At 39.9% G+C, this 16,571-nt stretch overlaps 5 protein-coding genes across 9 annotated transcripts; 2 read left to right on the forward strand and 3 right to left on the reverse strand.

Annotated features, from left to right (window-relative positions):
* Positions 1-54: 54 nt before the first annotated feature.
* On the forward strand, positions 55-2,524 carry LOC111796178 (Major facilitator superfamily protein). Its single transcript, XM_023678915.2, has 2 exons — positions 55-441; positions 751-2,524. Exons 1-2 carry the CDS (start codon positions 228-230, stop codon positions 2,121-2,123), a joined length of 1,587 nt encoding a protein of 528 aa, XP_023534683.2. The 5' UTR covers positions 55-227; the 3' UTR covers positions 2,124-2,524.
* Positions 2,525-3,789: 1,265 nt separating this feature from the next.
* On the forward strand, positions 3,790-6,882 carry LOC111794361 (clathrin light chain 1). Its single transcript, XM_023676324.2, has 3 exons — positions 3,790-4,368; positions 5,790-5,943; positions 6,051-6,882. The coding sequence occupies exons 1-3, from the start codon at positions 3,920-3,922 to the stop codon at positions 6,684-6,686; spliced, it is 1,239 nt and encodes a 412-aa protein (XP_023532092.2). The 5' UTR covers positions 3,790-3,919; the 3' UTR covers positions 6,687-6,882.
* Positions 6,883-8,329: 1,447 nt separating this feature from the next.
* Positions 8,330-10,310, reverse strand: LOC111795590 (expansin-B3). The gene is made up of 4 exons (XM_023678103.2): positions 9,959-10,310; positions 9,420-9,726; positions 9,190-9,319; positions 8,330-8,865 (listed from the first exon to the last, which is right to left on the reverse strand). The coding sequence occupies exons 1-4, from the start codon at positions 10,143-10,145 to the stop codon at positions 8,668-8,670; spliced, it is 822 nt and encodes a 273-aa protein (XP_023533871.2). The 5' UTR covers positions 10,146-10,310; the 3' UTR covers positions 8,330-8,667.
* Positions 10,311-11,744: 1,434 nt separating this feature from the next.
* Positions 11,745-15,489, reverse strand: LOC111795820 (Tetraspanin family protein). 5 transcript variants are annotated; one of them, XR_015421130.1, is made up of 8 exons: positions 15,352-15,489; positions 13,244-13,343; positions 13,052-13,132; positions 12,841-12,945; positions 12,553-12,744; positions 12,087-12,454; positions 11,888-11,945; positions 11,745-11,801 (listed from the first exon to the last, which is right to left on the reverse strand). XR_015421130.1 is itself a non-coding variant. In XM_023678413.2 (6 exons), the coding sequence occupies exons 1-6, from the start codon at positions 14,056-14,058 to the stop codon at positions 11,943-11,945; spliced, it is 648 nt and encodes a 215-aa protein (XP_023534181.1). In that variant the 5' UTR covers positions 14,059-14,194; the 3' UTR covers positions 11,887-11,942. The 5 variants fall into 5 exon arrangements, 1 of the variants encoding a protein (XP_023534181.1); XR_015421129.1 differs by lacking the exon at positions 15,352-15,489 and adding an exon at positions 13,892-14,194 and having other exon boundaries at positions 12,087-12,441; XR_015421128.1 differs by lacking the exon at positions 15,352-15,489 and adding an exon at positions 13,892-14,194.
* On the reverse strand, positions 15,355-16,492 carry LOC111795822 (Acyl-CoA N-acyltransferases (NAT) superfamily protein). Its single transcript, XM_023678414.2, has 2 exons — positions 16,195-16,492; positions 15,355-15,784 (listed from the first exon to the last, which is right to left on the reverse strand). Exons 1-2 carry the CDS (start codon positions 16,436-16,438, stop codon positions 15,564-15,566), a joined length of 465 nt encoding a protein of 154 aa, XP_023534182.2. The 5' UTR covers positions 16,439-16,492; the 3' UTR covers positions 15,355-15,563.
* Between the last annotated feature and the right edge of the window lie 79 nt (positions 16,493-16,571).

Raw genomic sequence — 16,571 nt, forward strand, 5'->3', positions numbered from 1 at the left:
GAGACAAGAAATAAAAGAACAAAAAAGGAAAGGAAACAGTTTAATTAGTCTAATTACAGCAGCTGTTCTTTGGATTAGTCCAAGGTCAATGCCATTGAATACTGCACTAAGCAACCAATTTGCAGATTAAGAAATTCAGACGACCCAATTCTCGAGTTTCTTTCAATCTTGTCTCCTTTCTTTCAGATCTAAAATCCCCTGCCGGCTTCCGATCCGATCGCATACTCATGGGATTGGTCGGCGTCCAAGAAAATGGGGCCGGAGATTTGGGATTCCCGGGCGTTTCATTGGGCGCGAAGAACAAGTACAAGAGAATGGATTCTGAGCTCAATGAGGATCTCGATGACCATCATCATCAAGGCGATGCGAGTTCCAGTGCGAGGAAATATGTATATGCCTGTGCTGTTTTCGCTTCTCTCAACTCTGTTCTTCTCGGATACGGTATGTTTTCTTCTTCTGTCGGTCGCTCCAATCGTTCTCGACTTTTGAATAGCTTTGTGCGCGATTTTTCCGATTAGTTTCATGATTTTTGCTGCTTGGATTGAGACATAATAGCGTCGATTCAGTTAGATACTTGTTTAGATTTGTTAAAAATACCTCGAATCATAAACTTCTTGTTCTGATTCATTGCCATTTCATACGAGTATTGCTGCTTAATCGAGCTTATTGATTTTTCTATTTGCTTACTGGAAATGGAAATTCTAGAATAGTTAAATTTCATATGTCTTTACATCTTGTTTGGATATCCAGACGTGGGTGTGATGAGTGGGGCGATTATCTTCATTCAGGAAGATCTAAAGATAACTGAGGTACAGGAAGAAGTTCTTGTTGGGATTTTGAGCATTCTTTCCCTTCTGGGAAGCTTAGCCGGTGGAAAAACATCTGATGCCATTGGAAGAAAATGGACAATGGCCTTGGCTGCTCTTGTCTTCCAAATTGGTGCAGCTATTATGACACTGGCACCTACCTTTCAAGTGTTGCTGATCGGCAGAATATTGGCTGGAGTTGGAATTGGGTTGGGCGTTATGATTGCTCCTGTTTACATTGCAGAGATTTCCCCCACCATTTCTAGAGGCTCACTCACTTCCTTCCCTGAGATCTTCATAAACCTTGGCATTTTACTTGGCTATGTCTCCAATTTTGCTTTCTCTGGTCTACCTGCCCACACAAATTGGAGACTCATGCTTGCTGTGGGCATTCTTCCCTCAATCTTCATTGGATTTGCACTCTTCATCATCCCTGAGTCTCCCAGATGGTTGGTGCTGAAAAATCGAGTCGACGATGCGAGATCCGTGCTTCTGAAAACCATGGACAATGAGAAGGAGGTGGAAGAAAGATTGGCAGAAATCCAACTAGCTGCTGGAATTTCCAGTGCTGAAAAGTATGAAGAAAAGGCTGTTTGGAGAGAGTTCTTGAACCCTTCTCCTGCACTTAAACGAATGCTAATCACTGGCTTTGGAATCCAATGTTTCCAACAGATCACCGGCATCGACGCAACCGTATATTACAGCCCCGAAATCTTCAAAGAAGCTGGAATCCATGGTAACTCCAAGCTGCTTGCAGCAACCGTGGCAGTCGGACTTGCAAAGACAGGTTTCATAGTGGTTGCCATTGTTCTTATTGACAAGCTAGGTAGAAAGCCATTGCTGTATCTGAGCACAATTGGAATGACTGTTTGCTTGTTCTGCTTGGGCTTTACGCTCACTTTCCTTGGGAATGGGACAGTTGGTGTTGGCTTAGCCATTTTTTGGGTGTGTGGGAATGTGGCCTTCTTTTCAGTGGGGATTGGCCCTGTGTGTTGGGTTTTGACGTCTGAAATCTTCCCATTGAAGCTGCGAGCCCAAGCAGCCGCGCTTGGAGCTGTGGGCAACAGGGTTTCTAGTGGGATTGTGGCCATGTCTTTCTTGTCAGTTTCTCGAGCAATCACTGTTGGTGGAACATTCTTCATCTTCTCCTTCATATCTGCTCTGTCAGTTGCCTTTGTTTACAAGTTCGTTCCAGAAACCAAGGGGAAATCTTTGGAACAAATAGAATCATTGTTTCAAAACGATATTGGTTGGAGAGAACCTGAAGTGGAACTTGGAGATGTGGAGCAACTTGTTGATAAGAATGAACAAAAATGAGCTAATACCATTCCCTTCTCGACCATGCAAACGCTTGAAACTCGAGTGGCCCCTGCACACCACCATGGCTAGCTGCGGCTCTCTCACAAGGATCACCACAACTCATCTCTAATATTGCTTTTTTCAGGGAAGAACAGATGGAGATTTGGCTGTATGAGAAAGGTTCTTTCCTTGATCTCTACTTACTATCCGAGTAAATTTTTTAAAATAATTTCATTGAATACCATTACATAGATTGAATGTGCCATGGATGCGAATATCGACCTTCAGTGCACGTGAATCTGTGCATGGAAGTCTCCTTGCACACATGTAGGCTCGTGTAAAGCGCATGAACTCGGTATCGTTGTAATACTCCATGTATACTTGTGATTTAGATAAAGATTTGGAATTTGAATTCGGCACCTGTGTGTCCCAACTGATCCCTGTATCCCCTGCGACGTAGTGTTATTTACTTCTCGTGTTTAAGAGTGGAGATTATCTCCACAAACTAGCACAGGTTTTTTCAACATGCTTTGTATACTCATTCACAAGCTTCTTAGTAAAATGTTCTGGAGATTACCCAACAAAAAATCACTCGGAGATTACTCAACATAAAATTACTTCATGCCAAACTTGCTTAATTTTGGAGTTCTTATGATTGAGCCACCTTCACTTTAGACTAACTGTTCATGCATAACAAGATAGTTTTATAACCGTTCAAGCACACCACTAGCAAATTCGTCTGTTTTAGCCCACTATGTAATCACCGTCAACGTCACGGTTTTAAAACGGTCTGTTGCGGAGAGATTTTCACACCCTTATAAGAAATGTTTCGTTCCCCTCTCTCCTTATGAAGAATGATTTCTTACAAGGGCGTGAAAATCTATCTCTACCATACACGAACAATAGCCTGAAAGGGTAAGTCCATCGACTAGCGGTGAACTTGAGTTGTTACAAATTTAGAATATATAATTTATGGAAAAAAAAAAAAAAACAAATCAATTAATGTTTAGAAGCATGTGATTGAAGCTTGAAGTCTAAAAGTAATCGGTCACTTTTTAGGTTTCGGTGTGAAAGTTTATTTACTCGATGCAAAAAAACACTTAAAAATCAAGACCTATGGTCATTATATAACATAAATTATTGGGCACAGTGACTTACACAATGAATTTGATGGGGAAAATATTAAAATATTATGCTTTTAAAAAATAATTAAACTTAATGTGAAATTAATTTATGCTTACAAATCACGTCTTCAAACACACAACTTCAATGTGTAGGTGAGTTTATCACATCCTACTTAAAATTTATATTAAAAATAATATTGGACGGTAAAAGTAATATTGGATGTTGTCGATAAATGGTTTTTCATCTATATATTGACGGTAAATTTTTTTTTCTTTAAATTTTTTATCAAGATAAATAATGTTAATGATACTTTTAAAATTTTATTGATATTTTTTTAAATTAGGTAATTATATTTTTAAATATTTTTAAAAGTCGAAGGATATTAATATTTTTTTTTTTAAATTGAATTATTGAAACTTTTTAAACATATGGTAAGGGTGATAGGTATTATATATATATATATATAATTTAATTTAATTTAATTAATTAATTAATTAATTTTTTTTAATGGAACTGAGATCACGTCCAACTAATATCTCTCTTTATTATGTGATTTTCCTGATTACTCTTTCTTGATCCGAACACTGCGTTCATCACCGCAAGAACAACTCCGTTCTCCTTCTCCCTAATCTCAACAATCTCAGAAATCAATCCGACCTCGGAGATCCAGAGGAAGAGAATTCACGATAATGGCTTCCTATGATACTTTCAGCAACGACGAACACCAAGAACAACAGCAACAGTCGCCCACATCGCGGCCCTTTGACGACGATGGCTACATCGGTTACGACACTCATCACCCCTCCCAGAGCTTCGACTCTTTAGCCACTTTTTCTCCCAGCACCGACCAACACCCTCATGCTCCTCCTTCCTTTTTCGAAGACGATGTCATTTCCGACATCCACAGCGCTGGAAACACGAATAACCCCAATTTGTCTGACGTTTATGACTTCGGAGTTTCCAATCCTAATCCGGGCTATGTTTCTCCCTTCGATCCGGTTGAGACTGATGTTGATAATGGCAATGCTGCCGCCGGTATTGGTGTCATTGATGATGGTTTTTTTGCCTCCGATGGACCGGTTCTCCCGGACCCGAGCGAAATGCGGGAGGAATGCCATGCACGACGCGAATGGCGACGGTGCGTTTTCTTTTTTTCTTAATGTCATTTCTTCCAGAGAGATTGGATTAGTCTTAGATCTGTGATTTTATCATTTGGTGCCGGATTGAAATGTTTCCCCCTATGGCCGTGACATGAATCTAAAACAAGCCCTTTTATCAATTTTGAGGTCATTGGAGCCGATGGATTCAGTTTTCCGCTGGAATCTGAATTGAAAGGTCTAGAGATTTTCTGTTCGCCGCATAATGACATTAAAAATTTACTCAATATCCTTAGTTGTTAGCGCAAACGATGGTTCAAACCTTCTTTGTTGCTAAATTTCATTCCGCCACTCCCATGCTTCCAATCGTTGAGCTCTGTATTAATGCACCGCAAGCATGGTCTTATAATTGATAATTGATAAAGGGGTTTCGTAGTTTTTATAATAATTACCATCTGGCTTGTGTTTATAGTGATTTTTCGCTATTCACATTATTGCATCCGCTACTGGTGAAAATTCTGGATTCTCATTTGCTTCTGGAACTTTGAATAGTTTGTCATGTGTTGCAATATGTCCAAATAATGTTGTTCTGTTGCTGGTAAAAAGACAGATATTTGCTGTACATTTGTCCTAACATCACGTGTAGGCATAAACGTATAACATATTAGTAGGACCAACTAGATGAAATTTTAGTATATTATAGCAATATGGACAGGCAAAAGGGATATGCTTATTTCTGTCTGCTTGAAGAAGCTATTACCTGATTGGTTGTGAAGTTTGATGCTGCCAAAAATTCTTATCTCTATTATGTATCCTTTTTGTGAGCTGCCTTCATGGGCAACAGTAGTTTCAACTCTCAAGTTGCAGGGTAGTAATGACTGCCCAGGTTCTATTTGTTTAGGAATTTCTTCTTGGATCCTGGCTAATTGTGAAGTTTAGCGCTGTGATAATTTCGTTTGAATGTTCTGCCTTGTTGCAAAATCCTAGTCAGCTTAGGTGGAAGGGTAATTTATTGGGAACCATATTTCTGTGAGATCCCACATTGGCTGAAAAGGGGAACAAAGCATTCCTTATAAGGATGTGGAAACCTCTCCCTAGTGGACGCATTTTAAAACCTTAAGGGGACGTCCGAAACAAAGCTCAAAGAAGATAATATCTGCTGGTGGTGGGCTTGGGCTGTTACAAATGGTATCAAAGCCAAGCATCGGACGGTGTGCCAACGAGGATGTTGGGCTCTAAGGAGGTGGATTGTGAGATCCTATATTGGTTGGAGAGCGGAACGAAGCCTTGATGTGGAAACCTCTCCTTAGTGGACACGTTTTAAAACATTGAGGAGACGCCCAAAAGGGAAAGCCCAAAGAGGACAGTATCTGCTTTCTCTGCTCAGAGAAACTATATTTCCCATGCATTTGAATCTGTTGGTTAGCTTTTGTTTGATAGTGGCAAAAATTTTATGGTGCAGTCAAAATGCCATAGACCTTGCGGAGAAAGAGAAGAAAGAAAAGGAGATGAGAAATCAAATAATTAATGAAGCTGAAGAGTATAAAGCTTCGTTTTATGAGAAAAGGAGGATCAATTGTGAAACAAACAAGGCTCACAATAGAGAAAGAGAGAAGGTGAAACCTTTGAAAGAATTTTTTATCTACTCTTTTTTTTTTTACCCTGCATCCTGTCAAGGTAGAACTTCCTGTCTGTTGTTATTCATGTTCCAATTTTTTTGCAGCTTTACCATACAAACCAGGAAAAATTCCACAAAGAAGCTGACAAACATTTCTGGAAAGCAATTGCAGAGATCATCCCACGAGAGGTCCCTAATATTGAGAAGAGAAGAGGAAAGAAAGATGCTGAAAATAAACCTTCAATTGTGATCGTTCAGGGTCCAAAACCTGGAAAACCAACTGATCTGGCACGAATGAGGCAGATTCTCTTGAAGTTGAAACAGACTCCTCCACCTCATATGATGCCTCCTCCGCCCAAACCAGATGACAAAGACGCCAAAGACGGAAAGGATGGCAAAGGAAAGGATGGCAAGGACGGCAAAGATGGAAAGGATGGCAAGGACGGAAAGGATGATAAAGATAAGAAGGAAGGGAAGGAGGAGGACAAAGGTGGAAAAGAAGCAAAGGAAGGGACAGAAACCAAAGATGCTAAGGAAGGGACTGAAACCAAAGATGCTAAGGAAGGAGGGAAGAAAGTTGAGGACAAGAAATCTTCTTCACCAGCTGCAGCTCATTCACCTAGATCTCCTGCAAAAGATGTGGATGCTAATGGTACTCCCGAGCAACCGAAAATAGAGATCGAAGCTCCTACTGCAGCTGATGCTGAACAACCTATTCTGTTGGTGTCACCTGCAGAGTAAGAAATTATCAAAACATCTCATGGTTATTGTAATTGAATCGTTTTTTTTTTTCCTGTCCACAATTTATCAGAGGGAATAAGGAAGCTTTTGTCGTAGCCTTGCTGCATGCTCTGCAGCGTGGGATTTAACAGCTCCCTTCTTGTCTAGACTTAGAATTTAGGCTGATTTATCATTGAATTTTATCTTCTCTTTGACTTCCCCTTGTCTCATCTTAAAAACACATTAGTCCTCTTTTTACAAAGACAAGAACGGTAAGCTTCTCTTATATTCTCCTTTGGTATCTGAGGATAGAAGAAGTTAATATTCAGACTCGCAAAGTTGTAGTAGAGCAGCCAATAATTATACTAGGGAACATTCACAGGTAGCAATGATGACTGAACCAATTACCATGGGATATGACCTGAGTGGGAACAGGATAGGCTCCTCCTTTACCCGACCGTCTATTCATCCCCTTGCTTTAACATCTTCTTTAAATGTTTATGGGAAGTTCGACCAACCGAAGTTTACCTTTTTAGGGACAGAAAATAAGGTAAGAAACACACTTGGTCTGGCTGGTCAAGTAGTAGTTGGATCAGAATTAACACAGAACTTAGATGGGATTAGAGTCCAAAGCATTTCTAGTTATATTATCGTAACAATCTATGGTCTACCTAATAGGGAACTATAACGGCTCAAGTCTACCGCTAGCAGATATTATCCTCTTAGGGCTTCTCCTTTCGAGCTGGAGAGATTTCTACTCTTATAAAAAATAATTCATTCTCCCCCAACCGTTAGTAGATATTGTCTCCTCTCTTCAACCGATGTCGTTTCCCTCTCCAATCGACGTGGGGTTACATAGGAACTGAATTTCATGTAAGAGTGAGCAAGTCCAAATTAATTAAGCCTGTGGAGTTTGCAAGGCTGCAATATTCAGGTATTGTAGGTATTGGGCCAACAAGTTAAAGGATTGTCCAATGTAACACAATACCAACCCAACAACTAGCTCTTCATAAGGAGAAGAAGATCAGTCAGCACCAAAAAAGGGAGTAATATGATACATCATTGATAACATGTAGTGTAGGCCATAATGCACAGTGCCCTTTGAGCGAAAGTAATGTCTGGTGTGTTCGTTTGTTATATGTGCGTCAGTCTGCCTCACACTGCACCAACTAGCAGAGAATTCTATTTTGAATGAGGACGGGCGTATGGGCGGAAAATCTTTGTTCCCATGCCAAGTTTGGAAAGGCTATAATGAAACCACTTGCATTCAAATCATGTGGAGTTTGGAAATGAATAGCTTTCACATTTCAGTTGAATTCAATTTAGAAATTTAACTGCGGCACCAACTTGAGAGCGTAGTTTATACTCAATTGAGCATAGTTCGTTTATATGCGATTAGTTAAGATGTAACAGTTCAAGTCTATGTTCGTAAATATTGTCTTTTTTTAGCTTTCTCTTTCGGACTTCCCCTTAAAAATTTTAAAACTACTAATGTTTATGAGATCTCACATAAGACATATTCTCGAACAAAATATCTCTCTTCAATATATTGTGAAATGGAAGTGTTTTGATTGCACAAGTTATGAAAGGAACACGGCTTCCAAGGTCCTGAAATCTCATGCTATACCCTTATTTAGACAAGAATAGTAAGTCTCGAGTTCAAGTTCATTAAACAAACAAGCTTGATAATATAGCAAACAAATTACACCACGCTCTCTCTCCTCTTTGGAGAGGGCTATCATACTCAATACCCAACCACACAATAACAAAAAACAAGAACACACACACACTGGATGCCATTTCGCACTCACAATGGTCACTTTTGCACTAAAGAAAACGGATAACGGCTACTTTTCCCTGCCATGGGGTATGAACTAAGAGATTATTAGGAGAGAGGGAGCTTCCTTTCGGCATAAAACAAAAAGGAAGTAAATGCTTTTGTGCATAAAAAGAACAAAAGAGTGCTTCTTTTGCTTCCTTCTCCTCCTCTTATCCTTCTTTATCAAGAGAAGAAATTAAGGCGGGAAGTGTAAGTGGCTTTTGGAGACCAATTCCTCGGAATTATATCCCTAGCTGACACTGTTCTTCCTGTAGATAATGTCGTTAATCTCACTGAAAATGGACCCTTTAAAGGCCCTCCAATTATGCACCAATTTGCTCCCCACAAATGCTTCATTTCCAGCCACTCCCTCGAGTTCCCCTGCCATTTTTGTTATCATCATCAAACACGACGTGGGAAACCAAAGTAAACTTAGTCAACAAAGCTTCACTATCTTTAGTCAACCACAGTTTTATAATCATGTGGGAAAGTTCATGCTTTTTCTTCTTAAAGACGCTTCTTTTTCAAAGATTCTTCGAGTGGGATTAGACTTTTTACATGTAATTAGGTACCATCTCGATAAAAGATCAAGCTTTTCTGTAAGAGTTCAAGCCTACCGCTAACAAACATCCATTATGAGAGAAGAACGAGACATTTGGAATATGCTTGAGTAATTAAGTTGGCTAAAAGGGTTTGTAGACTTACTTCTTTTATTTGCATTGCACCGATGTCTCCATCCCCATCCTCGAATTCAACCAAGACAGAGAGCCAGTAATCTGTGGAGCCTTCATTGACATGGAAGGCAATGTTCTTGCCTCGATACTTACAGGGAGTTCTACAGATTTACGACAGCAACAAATAAGCGACAAAATAGATAAAAGAAACAAACAAATCATGGAAGTGACGAAAAACAGAGTGCAGCAACGAATTTATACCGTCGGTAAATTATTGGGATTTCTCCTCTGTTTCTGAGCTGCCCACCTTCACCGGCGATGGCCATACGGCCAAAGGCGGCGCCGCTGAGATCGAAGTGGGTATTTCCATTAGAACAATACCCACCGGGGCATTCGTCGGTGATGATTACAGTAACGGCTCGTCTAGAGCAAATCCTCTGGTCTAGACATTTCACCTTGTAACATGCTCCACACCCTTCACCGTTTTTGAACAGAATTGGACTCACAGCCCCAACTCTGGCCTTTAGAGGCCTCACATCCACTAAATTTCCATACCCACATGCTCCACCTGCAATTTCACATTGTCAGATCCTAAAAATTCATCAGCAAAGAACTCAAGAACAGCGGAATTCCAGTTGAGTTTTAAACGATTTATGACCTGGGTTATGGCTAATTCGAACGAATTGGCTCAATGACAGTATTTCACAAAAACAGAGCAGTCCCATTATCTTGACAGACTCTAAGAACCCTAAAACGAAGAAAACAGAGCAAAGATATGTAGGGAAATGGAACCGCCGTACCATCGCTACCGTCGCCCTCAGGGCTTCCGTACCACGTGGCGGTGGCAGGAAGCCAATGTAGATCCAGCACACGGTGTTGGAGCTGAGCCACCGCCGTGAACCACTCAAGGACGGCCATGGCAAAGAAAATAGCCCCAATGAGGCCAAAACCACGGCGGGGGAGAAGGAGGTGCATTTGCGTGAGCATAGTCGGCGACACCGCTTGCTCCGCTGACAATGTCAGTTTCCGGCGGGCACAGTGATCGAGAAAAACAGTTGAGACAGAGAGAGGATTGGAGGGTGTAGCCGACGATTTTTGTTGCAGCACGAGCACAAGTATATGGTGCTGCAGTCTACTGATTTTGAAGGGGGCCGTTAAAGTAAATATATAAAAGTGGTCGGGGATTATCAAATGAGCCACTTATTTTGACTTATTTACAGAAAGTGCCCCTTACGTGGGACCCCTCGATACTTGAGGCGCTAATTTCGCATAATCGTAGTAGTTTTATAAGAATTATTATTATTATTTTTAATAATTTTATCAAATTAATCTCGTGTTTTGATTTTTGAAATATAACATTTATAATTAATTCTATTGGTTCAATTTTATTGATAATAATTATTAATATTATTGCTAAATAAATTTTAAAAATACCTAACATTTAAGTCATATTATTTATAATATACTTATAATTGAATGAAAATTAAATTAAATTTAATTGGTTTAAATTATTTTAATAATTTGACTTAATAAAAATAAATTAACTAACAATCATGAATTATCTAAAAGTGATTACGAGAACTAAATTTAATATTGTAAACATATAAATAAAAAATTTAAAAGAATATATACTTCTAATTAGAGAAAAAATTACCTTTCTCAATTCTTAAATATTATAAAAAAAAAGACTTTTAAATTACTGATAAAAAAAATTTATCAAAATCAAAATGAATTTTATAATGAAATTTGACGTTGTTTAAAGTTTTTTTAATTTCAATGATTAAAAGTGGACAAATAAATCCAATATCTATACCAAAGTGCACAACTTGATTGGATGTTTGTAATCAAAATTTCTAGGCCCCTCTTTTCCATCCCATTCCACTGGTAAATCTACCGCTAGCAAATATTATCCGTTTTGGTCCATTACATATCATCTTATGTCAATCTCACGATTTTAAAACGATCTGCTAGGGAGAGGTTTTCATACCCTTACAAGAAATGCTTCGTTCCCCTCTCCAATCAACGTGGGATCTCACAATCCACCCCCTTGAGGGTCAGGAAGAGGTTTCCACACCCTTACAAGAAATGTTTCGTTCCCCTCTCCAACCAAGGTCGATCCCTTTGGGGTCCAACATCCTCGCTGACACACCACACGGTGTATGACTTTGATACCATTTGTAACAGTCTAATCCCACCTGCGTTGGTCGGTCATGTATCGCCGCCAGCTTCACGATTTTAAAATATGTTAGGGAGAAGTTTTCACACCCTTAAGGATGCTTTGTTTTCCTCTCCAACCGCAAACAAAAACAAAGACAAAGACAAAGACGGAGGAAAATCTAAGACATGATAGCAAGCACGGGTGGCTCAGTAAATGAATTTTTTTAAGAACAGATACCATTAGGATTTAGGAAACTGCTTTCAGAAGAGTACATGAACCACAATCTCTATTAACATGATTTACATACAATGTTGTCACATCTGAACCCATCACGAGTATTTTTCTGCGAGAAAAAAATTTCTGGTTTATAAGAATCATATTCAATTCTACTGATATGAGCTATAGTGTTCAGAAAGAAAATAGCTCACTGTAAACAATAGAGAATGAAATCCGTGCCAAATTCGCGCTTTCGATCAACTTCTTTCCTGATAGGAAAAGGATGAAAAATGAATCAATATATAGCTGATTACATATACATATATGAATTAGCCCAGTACAGGAAATGACGCACCTAGTATGCAATGAGAGTATTCAATGCAAGTTAATAGGCTGCTTCTGTTGCAGGCTTACTGCAAAGGTCAAAGAGATGGATGAATGAACGGTTCTTATCAGCTTAGACAAGATTTAAGTCGCTTCTAGGATGGGAAATCAGCAGAAAAGTTGTTCTAATGACAAAAAAATAGGGTAGAAATTGAGACCAAAAGACTAACGGTAGAACATATTGTCTGCTTTGGCCCGTTACGTTACGCCATCAGCCTCACGGTTTTAAAACACATCTACTAGGGAGAGGTTTCCACACCCTTATAAGAAATGTTTCGTTCTTCACTCCAACTGATGTGGGATCTCACAATCCACCCCCTTGAGGGCTCAGCGTCCTCACTGGAACACCGCCCAATGTTTGGCTTTGATACCATTAGTAATAGCCCAAGCCCACCACTGGCATATATTGTCCGTTTTGGCCCGTTATGTATCGTCGTCAGCCTCACAGTTTTAAAACGCATCTATTAGGTAGAGGTTTCTATACTCTTATAAGGAATGAATGCTTTGTTCCCTTCTCCAACCGACCTGGAGTCTCACACTAAATAAAGGTTATTGCAGCAACAAAAGGACAACAATTTCACGGTCATCATGTATAAAACCAGCCTCACAGATAGGAGCATGATTGTGTATTTATACCTCATCGTCAGTTCGTTTGTTCCACGCGTCGTTTTTGGATGGAAAGACGGGGTCTCCAATAACACATGTACTTGGTGAATGAAGAGCATTCTTAAGAAGCGGAAGCCTCTCAGGTGCATAATCGTCATCGCTGTCATAATATCGACGCGATCCAATTGCTTTTAGTAACATAGCCAACAACAGAGACAAACCCTGAGACAAGCCAATCCACATTACAGGTTAGCCAGAAGGATTCCCTACCTTAAGACAGGCCAACATGACAATAGAGAGAAAGGGAGAGAAACAGACCTGAATAGACATCATTGAGATCCCTATCCATTGGCAGATATCGAAGTTCAATCTGATGAACTGCTTGAACTGATCAAAACTTCCACTCGGATCCATTGGAAAGTCCTGGTGTAAAGTTGAAAATGATCAGCTAGAGGTATAAATATCTGTTAGCAGCCAGTTGCATCGGAGATAAACGACGCGTGAACGCTTTCGAATGTAAAATGTTCACCTCCTCCCAATCACGATTCAGAAATACATCAGTAGCCAACCCAGCCTCCACCATGAGAACCACAAAGACAAGCATCACATACTGCATCCATTGAAGGACAAACATACTCATTTGTCAAGTAATCTATTGAACAAAAGGGAAAAAATGGGGAAGGGGAGGTTCATATCATTTAGTCAAGTAAGAACACCGTACGATATGAAGGCAACAACCACGAGCAGTTTCAGCAGCAATATGACCCACGCATGTGATCACACATAGAAGAATGCCCACGCCAAAAAAACTGTACATGAACCTGAAATTTAAGCAAGACCAAGTATGTAAGCTACATCCCAGTCTAAGTGGCACCCATTAACCAACTGCCGGAGAACCCAAATCTAAACCATATCAACAGCTATAATACTCTAAGGGTTAGGAATCACGACTCTTCACAATGGTATGATATTGTCTACTTTGAGCATAAGCTCTCATGGTTTTGCTTTGAGCTTCCCCAAAAAGCCTTGTACTATGAAAATGTATTCCTTACTTATAAACTCAGGATCATTCGGATTCCCGTCAACAATCCCAGTAACAAGTTTGTTTAAATTCATAGACTCGTCTTAACCTATTCTCCTTCATTGAGGGAAAAACTAGAGGTTTAGAACCCATCCTACAAAGAATCATAACGCAGAAAGAATAAAGAATACGAAGATAATTCCTACATTTTGTCAGATTAATAATGAAATCGATGGATTCCAATACTCAGTCTGACCCCTGCACAACATTACAAGAAACAGAAAGAGACCCAGAAAATAGAAGGAAATCCCAGATTGTAAAGTCTGCAAGAGAGCCAAAAGGCAATACCATGGAATTGGGTCATCGGGTCTTTCAAAGGGAAAATGGCCCAAATGCCTCTGCCAAGCCCTCATCAACCAAATTCCATACAAAATCATGGCGATTCCAACCAACCCATTTCCAGAATTCACAAACTTCAACAAAGATTGTATGCACGCCCTTATCATTCTCACCATTTGTTGCCAATACACAATTGACCAGACAATACGCAAACAAAAAATGAGAAAGCAGATAGCGAAGAAAAGCCTAATGAACGTAATATTCAACTGCCAGAAATATCCGCTGCGCGCCAAGATTTTTGCGCTTTTTCTGGCTTTAAGGGACTTTTGCGATTTTTGCGCTCCTTCCTATTTCCAAGGAACAGTTTACCCATTTTCATCGAAGCCCGTTCGTCCACCGTTGGACATATGACGACGGCTTCTTTCACCCAATGAAATTTAAAAACTGAATGTGGGGAATAAAAGTATTAGAAGACGAATAGCTTAAAGGAGAAGGGAAAACCTTGTAAGAGATTATAGAAATTACTTGTCAGCGTTACAACAAAATAATAATTTTTACTTCAATTAAAGTTTTTGTTTTTACCCATAGAAAAGAACATAGAATAATTGTTTATCAATGAGAATAACTAAAAAAAGCTTATTTATTAGGATGCATATGATGAAGAGGATGTTAAAATGTGAGATTTGATGTTGGTTGAGGAGGAGAACAAATGGTAACACAGCCATACATGGGTGGATGTGTTAGCGAGAAGGCTCAGTCCTAAGGAGGGGTGGACACGAGGCGGTGTGCCAGCAAAAACGCTGGCCCCGAAGGGGGTGGATTGGGAAGTCCCACCACGTCGATTGGAGAATGGAATGAGTGTCAACGAGGACGCTGGGCCCCAAAGGGGCTGAATTGTGAGATCCACATTGGATGGGGAGGAGAACGAAACATTTTTTATATAAGGGTGTAGAAACCTCTCCCTATCAGACGATGACACTGGATTCGGGGGTGAACTGTGAGATCCTACATCAGATGGGGAGGAGAACGAAACATTTTTTTATAAGGGTGTAGAAACCTCTCCCTGTCAGACAAGGACGATGGGCTTCGAGGGTGGGTTGTGAGATCCCACATCAGTTGGGGAAGGGAATGAGTGCCAGTGCGCTGGCCCCGAAGGAGGTGAATTGGGGAGTCCCACATCGATCGGAGAAGAAAACGAGTACCAGCAACGACGCTAGGTCCCAAAGGGGTTGGTTTGTGAGATCCCACATCGGTTGGAGAGGAGGATGAAACATTTTTTATAAGGGTGTGGAAACTTCTCCCTAAAAGCACGTTTTGAAAACCTGGATGGGAAGCTTAGGGAAAACTCAAAGAGAGTCATATGTGTTAGCAGTGGGCTTAAACATTGTTAGGACGTCTCCATGTTTCTAATTAATAACGACAATAACGACAAGTTACATCATGATAAGAGAGAACTAGGAAAGAATTACCTCTTTATCGCCACAATTCTTTTGATGTAATCAATTGTTCATTGTTCTTATTTCAGTTTGTGCCTGCATATGATCCATAAACTCATCATCATCATCATCAAGTTTTTACCCACAGGCATGATAAAATTACAACAGAAGAGCCCAACACTTCTCTAATATAAATATATCATCACGATATCTGAAACTTAATTCAGAAAATGTCATAAACCGCATCAAAAATCCAAGTACATCCTGTAGGCATCTCGATCAGCAGAGTAGTATCCTTCAATCAAGCTATCAACTTGGAACCCAAGTTTCTTGTAGAGAGTCACAGCCGCAGTCCTCAGGGGATCAACATGAAGACCTATGCGTTGAATGTTTCTGGTTCTGCATTTCTCAATGGCTGCCTTCAGCAGTGCCTCTCCATGACCTTGTCTTCTATAGTTCTCCTTCACTGCACTTCGTTTACAACCCACATGCCAGGAAAGCACACAATGGGTGTTGATTAGCAAGAGGGATACAAACGTTTGAAATTCACGCACAATTCACCAGTCTTAAAAGCTTTCCTAGAAACCCCAGATGGAAAAGGGGGAGATTTTCTCTCAGCCCTTTTATCAAACAGGTTATGTGCACAAAAAAAGTTGCAAAATCAACAAGACTAGGATCGATACATTAAGCTAGCCAGATCGCAAATTTATAGCTGAAGTTCATCTAAACTAAATCAGATCATTTACGAGATGAATTAAAAGTACTAGATAATCCAAAGCATCAGCAGATCTCGCATTCAATTCAACATATACAATATCCACAAAAATGGGTGTGAAGATAATTCAGGGGAGGGAGGAAAGAAAACGAGGATAGAACCTGCGAGCTTGGCGATCGTAGCGTAGAGGGAAGAGGGCCAAGAATACATGACATAGCCTACGACTTCACCATCCAAGTCCAGGAAAAGCAACCCTGAATTCTTTTTCTTCAATTCTTCATCGAAGAATCTGGCAAGAGACTCATGTTTTGGGAATATCTTCTTCTCGAGCTTCACAATGTCTTCAACTACCTTAGCACAGTTGGGGGAGTTTCTTTGCAGTTCAACGATGACCCCATTACTCATTGATGAGGACTCTGGCTTTTGGTGTTTCAGAAGATTTTCTTTGATTTCTCAACACCTATGTATATATATTACACACAAATGGTAAGTTGTGACCCAATAAAAAATCATGAAATTTTATAAAAATATTGGGATT

Source organism: Cucurbita pepo, chromosome 5 (assembly GCF_057944985.1).
Source record: "Cucurbita pepo subsp. pepo isolate OVF chromosome 5, ASM5794498v1, whole genome shotgun sequence".
Taxonomy (NCBI): domain Eukaryota; kingdom Viridiplantae; phylum Streptophyta; class Magnoliopsida; order Cucurbitales; family Cucurbitaceae; genus Cucurbita; species Cucurbita pepo.